Source organism: Sinohyriopsis cumingii, chromosome 6, assembly GCF_028554795.1.
Source record: "Sinohyriopsis cumingii isolate HCF-2022 chromosome 6, ASM2855479v2, whole genome shotgun sequence".
Classification (NCBI taxonomy): Eukaryota; Metazoa; Mollusca; class Bivalvia; order Unionida; family Unionidae; genus Sinohyriopsis; species Sinohyriopsis cumingii.
In genome coordinates this window covers 59,589,605-59,601,597 of record NC_142966.1, presented here as the reverse complement: position 1 = coordinate 59,601,597, position 11,993 = coordinate 59,589,605, and the positions used below count along the sequence as shown (strand labels likewise).

Below are 11,993 nucleotides of genomic sequence, written 5' to 3'. Positions count from 1 at the left end.
CAATATGATTACATTTCTTTTATTTAAAATTACGATAAAAATATCAACCACTATTTTACAATATTATTTATGATGTCATCTGAATATATTGATTATTACTTATTCTGCATGGACATGTATGTTTTTTTTCTGTTTTCTATACAACAACAACAACAACATCATCATCAACAGCAACAACAAAATAATAATAATAATAATAATAATAATAATATTTTTTACTTGCTCTTGTAAATACAGTCGAAGCATTGACCTTTGGAATAATACTTTATTATGAATTTTACAACAAGAATATAATCCATTTTATTCAGATAATATTATTTGGTTTTAAATTTAAAATGATTAAAGGGATTAAATAATCCCCGGCTATAGATAGTACCTGTGTCAGGTAAATTTCTTCGAAGACCGGAGGTGCGGTACGATTCATAATGAACCAGAGCCACAGTATAGTTGGTTGTATCTATAGGACTATAGTAGTTAACACTGAATGGAGATGAACTGTCAAAATGCATTAATTTTCGTTACTTACCTTAGCCTATTTCTTGCAATAACTTTACAACTTCCTGACTCATACTTAAGTTATGTAACAACGTTTAACGACAGTTATGCTGAGAAAAGTAATGAAGCAATCAGGAGAGTTATACATTTCAAGGCAAGTTTGGTCTTGAGACGGCAAGTGAACACGCTTTTTCAAACATTTCGCTCCTTACTTATCTTCCTCAACTGGCTTACAAAGTTTGGTTTTAGATCCTATTTATTGCAAGAAGATAATTTATTACTCATTTAAAATAAAAAATTTAATCTCTCTAATGTCTCTATCTAGAAGAAAATTTGGTTTCAATATTTTTATATGTGAACCTTGACCCCTTAATGATCGTTTAGTCAGAGTTTCCTCTGACCCTTCCCTCCCCATTGTTGATATTTTGACATTTATGATGGGGTATGTTGTGAAAATATATATATGTTAAAAAATGGTGTGGGAATGGTAAGAGGAAACTTGGACTAGCGTTCCTAATGGGGACAATATACCACCACGTCGGCTAATTCTGCGCGTCGGGTAATTCTGCACAACGATACGTCATTTCTGCAAACATTGGTTCACGTGTCATTTTGGGTCAGAAATCCATTTTGTATTAAGAAAGAACGACCGTACTTTAACTAAGAAAAGTGATATTCATAAAATGTACAAAATGTTTCGACTTGGAATGCATATGAAAATGTAATTTCTAAATGTCAACATGAAGACCCACTTCATGACCTTTTTGAACCTGTAACCCAGAAAATCCTATTTACTATGTATCTTTTAGAATCATACAAATAAATACATTATTTAAAAGATGGAAATGTATACCTTATAATAAAGCCTGCAACTTTATCCAAGTTTCCAAGTTTGCAAGAAGTTGTCCCATACATACAAAATCGTCTGCTACCCAACGTTTCAACTCGCAGCTAGAACGGGATTCTCAAGAAATTCCCTGGCATATAGTCTGTTTCTAAATTCTGTAGTAATTTTTCCCCATAAACAAGACATTGTAAACACATAACATCTTATTCATTGTTGTTTCTCTTCTACATAATAGCTTATTATTTATAAAATGTTGAACATTATTATCTTTTTTCACAAGATTGGTTTTGTTTGCTTAGTATCTCTTGCCATTTACTGGCATTTTTGCATTGAATATTGTAAAACTAGCTATAAACCTAACTTAATTACTCGACTGAACTGCTGATAGAAACGGTCCAAAGTAATGTATTTTGTTTCTATAGCCAGATGGATTAACATTACATCTTTCCAAAGCTGTGCGCAGAATAGGCTGATATATCATGAGTCATGAAAACAAGGGGGTGGTATCCGGTGTGTCCAAAATTAATATTATTTTGAACAGTAAATTCTGTTGATAATTGCCTCTTTTCAAATGGTAAGCATTGCAGTATTTTATTTTCATCAGTGTGTTTTGCATCAGTATTGGAGACAGAAACCTTAGGTGCGCAGAAATGTCCAACAGCAGTGTATATATAATGTGAGGGACCTTTATGTGCAAAGTTTGGTTAATTTCCACGTTTTCCTTTAGAAAGAGAGGGGCCTACTAAATACTACTAAGCCTGACAAAGTCATGCAAAGTCAAACCAGAAAAGTGTATTTATATTGTAAATTATATTGATAAATGAATTAACCCAAAAGAAAGACTAGTTTTGAACATAATTATGCAGAATTAAATGACTGAAAAGTGGACTACAAAGTTTGAATTCGAACAATGATAAAGTAAGAATAAAGACTGACAAAATCATGATTGAAATTTTTGTTATTCTTTTATAAACTGTTCATTTGACTGATTATCAAAGGAAAAATGCAAATTTTCAATGTATGTCTTGATGACAGAAAACCAGACAAAGTCATATTTATATTGTCATATGAGTTTGCTAAAAACAAATCAGTGAAACTGAAAGACTAGGGTTAAACGTATATATGGTACAGCCAACTTTATTCACTATATTTGCACAATTTAAAATAGTAAACTAGCATAGAACTCAAAGTATCAGGAAGAAAACCCACCCATCTATTTATGAAATTTTTGCAGAAATCCCACATTAAATTAACAACTGTGGTGACATCAGATGGAATGTACATTGCACTGAAAGCTTTAAAATTGTCAAGGAAGCCAAAACAAAGAACAAAGTGCCGGGCGACAAGAATACAGAGAAAGTTGGATACAAGTTTGAAATAATGACCAAGAAACTATATGTACTTTGAAATACACATTTTTATTATGCTATTTTATGACATTGTGTGCTTGTTTGAAAAATAGCCATTCCTGTTGATAATTTATCAGATACAGACATTTTAAAATAATAATGAACATTTTGTTTAAGATTTTGTCAGGCTTTGTATGCCTTGTAGAGATGCAATGAATTTGCACGGTCTCCCAATTACCAGTTATGCATTAGGGTATATGTAGCAAACCTAATATTTTTATTTTTACAATTTATGCAGCAAACACAACAATTGTGCACATTTTTATTGTCACTTTGTATCATTGTGTCAGATTTTGTGTGCCTTTCTTATGCTTTGTGAAACTTCAACAGATTGGATGAGTTTGTCAACATATGTTTGGTGACATGTTTATCTAACACATTTTAAAATGATAAAAATGTTTAAAATATGATTTTGATTGACTTTATTATTATCCAAATTTTGGAATTTATCTCTCAATTCACAGTAAATTAATAGGGCATATGTTTAACTATAACTTACTTACTTAGTCCTTCAGACGGGTTGGTTGATTCATTCATCAAACTCATTGCAACATAAATATACCCTTCTAATATGACTTTGTATGGCTTTATGTGCCTTTGTTATGCTTTATTGAATATAGACGAAAGTAGATACAAAATTGATAACTCTTTGTGACATGCATTGAAAAATTGCATTTTCTTTTGATAATCAGTGAAATGAACAGTTTATAAAATAATAACAAACATTTCAATTTTGATTTTGTAAGATTTTATTATTACTTTATTATTGTTCAAATTCGAACTTTGTTGCCCAGTTTTTGGTAATTTATTATGTTGAAAACTAATCTTTCAGTTTTGGTTAATTTATTCATCTATATAATTTATAATATAGATATAATTTTCTAATTTGACTTTGCATTACTCTGTCAGGCTTCATGAGGCATTGTCAGGCTTTGTGAGGCATTGTCAGGCTTTGTGAGGCATTGTATGGCTTTTTGAGGCATTGTCAGGCTTTGTGAGGCATTGTATGGCTTTGTGAGGCATTGTATGGCTTTGTCAGGCTTTGTATGGCTTTGTGAGGCATTGTCAGACATTGTATGGCTTTGTGAGTCATTGTCAGGCTTTGTGAGGCAATGTATGGCTTTGTGAGGCATTGTATGCTTTTGTCAGGCATTGTCAGGCATTGTGAGGCAATGTATGGCTTTGTGGGGCTTTGTATGGCTTTTGTCTGGCATAAGTAGGACATGGAGGAGATGATAGTTATAGACAGATGGAGCTAATAATGTTCTCAGTACTTTTCAAAAAACACTGGTATAACTAGTTCTGTATTTTTCTGAACTACATAAAGTTAACTCATTGGAATGTAGTAAATATTTTCATTCCCACCCCATGGGTCCCCATGAATGATCAGAGTTGTAATTACAGTGGTATTTAAAAAAATATTATTTGACCAAACTTTGCACATATTTATTTGTGCAGGAGTATACAAATTAATCACAAATTTGGGGTATAATTTAGCTTGGATTGGTTAAGTACTTTATGGCACAGCAACAGATGTAGGTTATTTAGTGTCAAGGCAGTTGCTTTTTGCATGCGCATACCATGGTAGCTGGCCTAGTTTGGACTGATATAAGGATTCAAACTCACACCCTTTTGGTTGTGAGCCTGGCACATTAACCACTGATCCACCACTGATCCAAATTTGGAGTATGACTGCTGGGTCTTGGTCCAGAAGGGAAGGTTTTGGATGGTGTTCGGGACTATGTAATTAAAAATGTGTGGGCTTCTGTTTTGGCAAGCAATGGAAGTAGCTCTTGCAGGCTCAACTGGTCATAGACAATGAGAACTTAATGGGATCATCTGTTGTCCATTATCCATCTGTCAATCCATTTAGATAAGTTTATTTTTTATTGCTATTCCTTCTTAGCTTCTTGGAGACTCGTGATGAAATTTTACACGTACATTCATCCCAAGGACTGGTTGGTCCTAAATGAAAGAAGTGTTGATGGAAAATCCAATATGACAATCACAGTGGCTGCCTTGAAAATCATCTAGAATGGATGGTCATATCAACATATAGTATAATAAAAGACTTCTTATGATATCTAGTTAGTCCTAAATGAAAAAGGTGCTGATCTTATATCTGATATGGCCTCTGCAGCAGCCATCTTGAAAATCTTGTTACTGCAAATAGTCCAGGATTAATTGTCATATCAACATAAGGTTTTCACTGAAAACTTCTTATGCTATCTAGTGGTCCTAAATGCAAATCATGCCAGTATTATTTCAAGGGTCATCTTGAAAATCTTGTTATTGATACTCCTTTTCATTTGGGTTTTCACCAGAAGTCTTTTTGTTCTAATGAAATAATGCCAATCTTACATCCAGTATGACTGCTAACAGCAGCATATTTGAAAATCTTGTTGCATATGAATATCAGAGATGGTTTCAACACTCAGCAGTTAAAAAGAAGAAATGGTCTTATAATGAAAATTTCTGAAAATTCATTTTGGACAGTATGGAGTCATTCTTTAGAAGGATTCATGCTTGACAAGGTAAGAGTCCAATTATACATGATTATGGTACTTATTAATAAATTGTGAGATGAAAACAGATCACTTCTAATTAGTATTCTGTATTATTTATGGAAAGGCTATCATTAACTCATTGCATTTGTCATTTTTTGTTGTTATTATTATTATTGATTTGTTACTATTATTGTTATAGATATTCTACTATTCTGTATTTCCAGAAGAATCTGGAAAAACAAAATCAGATGACCACAAGTCAGAAAATTTCCATTGCTCATTATGGAGTTACAAAGTTTTCTGACCTTTCACCTTCAGAATTCAGGGGTAAAAACTCTTCTTTTTTCACCAGTTAACATTATAGTAAACATATTTCATTTTTAGCATCATGATTCTTAGCAAGAAAAGTAAAAAATCAGTTTTCATCATTGCAGTGAAATGCATGAGAATATACTGGGTTTGTTTTAAACTTGAGCTTACTATCCCCTCTCACCACATACCATTCTTCCATCAACCCACCCACCTGCTGAAGCAGTCAGGCTTGTAACTGACCAGTCAGATGTCTATCCAAAAATCTGTTCATGCCCATATCCTGAAAGAAAAAGTAATGACAGCTTTTGGTAGATATTCCTCATGTTATACCAAAACATTGTCTTAACATTTTGATATCTTGCGTATTCAGATATTTTAATCAGATTCAGGTTAAGAAACTTTACTGCTTGTGAAGTAACACTATTGTACTTATTATTTCAAGGGCAAGGAAAAGTTTATATCAGTAATTATTGGTTGATATGATCACCTGTAATGTTGTAATAAATTTTTATAATAGTGCCATGTACATGTAGGAAGAAATCTTTTTTAAATTATAAATAGAATAATTCACATTAAACAGAATTTTTTTATTTCTGTTTAAGAAAATAATTAGGTTAGACTCCCTACCTTAAATGTGATCAAACATGTACAATTTTTTACTTGCTTAAAAGTCAAGTCTGACCACAAATTACATAGAACCAGATCTGCTGTTGTGTAATGTGCTGGTAGATCTGGGTCTGTATAATTTGTCAGGAGTAATCAGTGTAAAAAATAACATAAACCCATATCTTCCAGAGCATTATGCAGTGGCAAATCAGGGTCTTTGTTGTTTGCAGTTGGACTTGACTTTTAAGTGAGTCTGTACAGTACATATTTGTAATGTACATAGTAAAATTGTAATGTAATAAAATGTTAATATTTTCCTTTGGTTTCGCCTGAAATAAAAACTTGTATTCTGTTGCAGATCTGTATTTGAAGGATTTGTTTTCTCTTCCTAACTTGGGAGCAAGACCTGATTCTACAGTGACACCTTACTCTAGACTCAAGTCATTGAACATTCCGGACAAAGTGGACTGGTTTGCTTTTTTTATTCATAGTGTCTTTGTGCACATATCTATTATTTGGAATGAGAAAATGCATTAACTATAATGATGTCTTTGTCATGGGGCAATGTCTTAAATCTCTCCAGTAATTTAACTTCTATTGAAACCTTTTTCTTTTTACCATTCTCTTACAGAATAGATATTTTGAATGATAAGTATATCTTTGTCATGGGAAAAATGTCTCAAAAGATAAAGTTTAAATGTAAGTTAAGTAATCATGGAAGATTATTGATTGGAAATATCGACTATAACTTTTGTCAGTTAGGCACATTTGGTATTGATGAGTTTTCTGTTTGTTTCAATGTGTTAAGTGTTTAATTTATTTAATGAATGTACGAAAAGAATCTCATTGCTTTCATCATTATTGGCTTGAACACATTTGACCATTGGAACTGGTCTTAAAAACCCAGCAGAGTCCAAGCACTGTTTATGATTTTTACAATGCAAGTTCAGGGCCACGTTTCTCTCAAATGTGAGAATCCAGTCTAAAGAAAACTATAGACACCAATTTTTGAAAAGAGAGTCCAAGATGAGAAAGTTAAGGTCCTGGAAGCAAGGACTCTCACTAAAGAGAACTCAAAAAGTCCTGAGTTTCACATTAAACATTGTTGAGTAAAACTACTAATATTCTGAATTGGTTGAAAAGTTTTTTTTGTAGATTTTTTTGTTAGTGTTTTATTCATGTATCAATGTCCTTGGTTTTTGAATTATGTGTAAAGAAAAAGAAATGTCTTCATTTTCTTTTCAAACTAGCAGAATTCAGATGGAAACAATTCTTGCAGGACTTTTGCAATTTTTTATTAACAAAATGAAATCAAAATAATGGTTTTTATTTACCTGCCATATGTTTTTATGTCCGTGTGTCCATCTGTTCCCTGTGTTGTTTGTACATAATAACTTAAGTTCCCTGTTTGCATATACCATATTTTTGTGGGTAGGGTAGGTCCTACTGGGGGTATGGATGAAGCATATCAGTTTTGGGGTAGAAAGGTAAAAAAATCATGGTCACTGTCAGAAAGGAGAAAAGTGGTTTCCGCACCACAACATTAGTTCTACTATACTGACTTGTATCAAATTTTGAAGGTGACTTGCACTTGGAGTAAGAAGCCTATTTATTTGGAGTAAGAAGTCTATTTATTTGGGGTTACATTTTCACTAATCAGGGTCAATACCCAAAAAAATTGGTTTACATTCAATTACATTAGTTCTGTATCATAGAACTGGATTAGTTCTGGATCATAAAACTGGATTAGTTCTGTATCATAGAACTGGATTATTTCTGGATCATAGAACTGGATTATTTCTGGATCATAGAACTGGATTAGTTCTGTATCATAGAACTGGATTAGTTCTGGATCATAGAACTGGATTAGTTCTGTATCATAGAACTGGATTATTTCTGGATCATAGAACTGGATTAGTTCTGGATCATAGAACTGGATTAGTTCTGTATCATAGAACTGGATTAGTTCTGATCATAGAACTGGATTAGTTCTGGATCATAGAACTGGATTAGTTCTGTATCATAGAACTGGATTAGTTCTGGATCATAGAACTGGACTAAATTTGTGGATAGCTGTTGTACTTTGGGTAAGGAAGAAGACTATTGATTTTGAGATAAAAGGTTGAATTTACTGTAATTTAAAGAAAAACCGTGACTGTACAAAAGTTTTAGTTCTTGACTTTGTACCTTTACTAAAGTTTGTGGATGACTTAGGTAAGAAATAAGCCTGTTGATTTTGGTGTCCAAAGGTCATAGAATAATGTTTCTTGCATAATAACTTTTGTTTTAAACCGTATAATTTGACTAAAGTTTGTGGAGGGCTTGTACTTAGGGTAGGGAAGATGCCAGTTGATGCTGAGGTCAAAATGTCATTGTCAGGGTCATTGTGGGTCAAATGTAAACTGGTTTTGCAGAATAACTATTATTCTATATTCAATTAAATTGACTAAACCTTATGGATGGCTTGTATTTAGTGTGGTAGAAATACCTGTAGATAATGGGGTCTAGTGGTGAAATATGATGGTCATGACTCTGAACAGTAGTTTAGTTCAAAAACACATCCTTTGACCAGTTATGAGTCCAACTGCAAACTGCACAGACCAATATCTGTCATCGCATGCCTCAGCAAATCTGGGTCTATGCATTTTGTTGGGAGTAATAAGTAGAACAAACAACATAGACCCTGATCCACATGTGCACTATTCTGCAGTAATTTAGGATCTTTGTTTTTTGCAGTTTGTGATTAAGTACGGTAATCTCAAGAGCCAACCAGCTAATGTCTGTATAGAGGACTATTAAATATAGTGTGTTGTTCATGGTGTTGTTGTTACTACCATAATTATTCTAATTTAGTCACTGGTGCCCTTCAAGCTTGCCAGTAGCTTCTTGTGGGTCGGTGGTTCTTCTCGGGGTTTTCCCGGGTTCTTCCTCCACCATTAATACTGGCCGCCATACATAGCCTATCGTGTGCTGAAAAATGGCATTAAATCCCACAACAACAACAACAACAACAACTGGTGCCCTTCATACAAAAAATAGTTAATTTTTATCTTGTATAGGTACTCCCAAAATAAAAAATATTGAGTATACATTTTTTAAAACGTTGAGTGAAAATGAACATTTTTAGTTCAGTTGGCACTTTAGAAAAATTTATTAAAAATGTTTGTTTGCATTCATAAAAATGTAATTATTTTCATTATTTGAAGTCCCAATGATACAAAAAGATGTAAGATGTTAAAGGTAGTCTCTTTAAGATGACAATAAACCTCTAAAGCAATGATAATTGTTGTTATATACTGTGCAGGTAATGAGAAGGGGATACTGTAAGCTTTTTGTTTGGTATTTTCTCACTGGTTTTTCTTCTGCAGAATGCTAATTTAATTACAGTTTAAACTCTTATTCACTGCATGCTTTAGAATGACTTAAGACTAATCCAGTTGACTTATATTCCCTTTCATTGTTAAATTGGCATTGCAGTCAAAGAAATTCTAGTCGGACATCAAACTTCGTGCTTGACTTTGGAACATGTGATAGTGACATAAATTAAGGCAGCTGATGTGGAAATGATCATATGCCTCCAAAATACCCCAAATAACTAGCTATTTCCAGCAATTCACTCTTCCATTGTCCAGCTTCTCCTCATCCACCTGTACAACCCATTAATGCTCTTCTGCTATTTTCCCCAAAGCTATTCTTGCCCGTTTAATCTGATAAAAGGTTCCATACTTCCTCCAGTGTATTATTTGGAGTTGAAATCCTGAGTCCCAGTTGACATTGATGTCAGCATAGAGTTGAAGACAAGAGTCCTGCTTGACAATTATTCCAGCATAGAGGAGTTGAAAGCCCGAGACCCAATTGACAATGATGTCAGCATAGAGTTGAAAGTCTGAGTCCCACTTGACAATGATGTCAGTCAAACCAGCAACAAAATAGATGTATGGTTGGTATACATTGCTTGAAAGCAGTGGATTAAGCAATAGTCAATGAATACAGTGGCCCAAAAATTTGTGTGGTAAGAAAGTGTCTACACAGGGTGGATCAACATAACCTATATGACAGTCTGGATGATAAATATGAAATAAGCATACAAAATATCAGGTCATTATGCTAGTTTTAGACAGCTTATAGGACCATATCTTTGATGATGTAAAGTGTGACTTTAAAAGGGGGAAGATGATGCATACAGTGTTGACTGATCTGAGCAACAACCTCTTAATGTATCCATGAACAAGAACCTCTTAATGTGTCCATGAACAACAACCTCCTAATGTATTCATGACCAACAACCTCTTAATGTATTCATGAACAACAACCTCGTAATATATCCATGAACAACAACCTCTTAATGTATCCATGAACAACAACCTCTTAATATATCCATGAACAACAACATCGTAATGTATCCATGAACAACAACCTCTTAATATATCTATGAACAACAACCTCTTAATGTATCCATGAATAAATCTTTCAAGGACCTGATGGGAAAGGAGTGGGTGCAATACATCAACAGCAGCAAACCTGATGAATGGAAGACAAAGCCCTTACCAGGCATATGATAGTAGATTGGGTGTCAAAGGCCTGGGCTTCTATTTCTGAGAGACCAGAGCTCTTTAAAATAATCTCCCTTTGTAATGGAAATTTAAAACTTCCTGAATAGATCAGAAGACTCATTCTTACAAAATGATTAAGCACTTACTAACGTCTGATGATAACTGTATCTTGAAGGAGGATGTGCTAAAGTCTGATGATGACTGTATCTTGATGGAGAATGTGCTAAAGTCTGATGATGACTGTATCTTGAAGGAAGATGTGCTAAAGTCTGATGATGACTTTATCTTGAAGGAGGATGTGCTAAAGTCTGATGATGACTGTATCTTGAAAGAGGATCTGCTAAAGTCTGATGATGACTGTATCTTGAAGGAGAATGTGCTAAAGTCTGATGATGACTGTATCTTGAAATAGGATCTGCTAAAGTCTGATGATGACTGTATCTTAAATGAGGATGTACTAAAGTCTGATGAGGACTATCTTGAAGAAGGATGTACTAAAGTCTGATGAGGACTGTATCTTGAGGGAGGATGTACTAAAGTCTGATGATGATTGTATCTTGAAGGAGGATGTGCTAAAGTCTGATGATGATTGTATCTTGTATCTTGAAGGAGGATGTACTAAAGTCTGATGAGGACTGTATCTTGAAGGAGGATGTACTAAAGTCTGATGAGGACTGTATCTTGAAGGAGGATGTGCTAAAGTCTGATGATGATTGTATCTTGAAGGAGGATGTACTAAAGTCTGATGAGGACTGTATCTTGACGGAGGATGTGCATTCAAATGGTTACAATTTCATATGATTCAGAGGAATTCAAGGTTTTAAACCAGATGATATTCCAAAGAATTTAAATAGTTGAGAGACAGAGCCATATTGATACTAAAAATATTTGCTTGTGGCTGATTCTGCATTGTTTACATATGATTTCATGTTACAAACGGAACGTTGTATTTGCACTTAACTTGGATGAATGTTATAGTCATGTTACTTGCTTAATATGGGATTATTAAGTGTAATTAAAAATGTAATCTGTACTCTGTGCTCTTTTAATTGTCTCCTCTCGTTAAAGAAAATGAGTACTAAGAAGCAAACATTTGATACATTTTGTACATTTGATACATTTTGTACATTTGATACATTTTGTTCATTTGATACATTTTGTACATTTGATACATTTTGTTCGTTTGATACATTTTGTACATTTGATACATTTTGTTCATTTTGTGCATTTTGTACATTTGATACATTTTGTACATTTGATACAT

The 11,993-nt window shown here is 33.5% G+C and overlaps 1 protein-coding gene across 4 annotated transcripts in view; it reads left to right on the top strand.

Annotated features, from left to right (window-relative positions):
• The first annotated feature begins 456 nt into the window (after positions 1-456).
• The window catches only part of LOC149797038 (cathepsin O-like), a 42,669-nt gene continuing 31,132 nt past the window's right edge, over positions 457-11,993 (top strand). For all 4 annotated transcript variants that reach the window (XR_016421763.1, XM_089961698.1, XM_089961699.1 and 1 more), the window contains exons 1-3: positions 457-649; positions 5,483-5,585; positions 6,535-6,646. Coding sequence is in view for 3 of the 4 variants with exons in the window: in XM_089961698.1 (XP_089817824.1) it covers positions 485-649; positions 5,483-5,585; positions 6,535-6,646 (380 nt within the window). In the remaining variant the exon portion in view is untranslated. The remainder of the gene's footprint in view (positions 650-5,482; positions 5,586-6,534; positions 6,647-11,993) is intronic.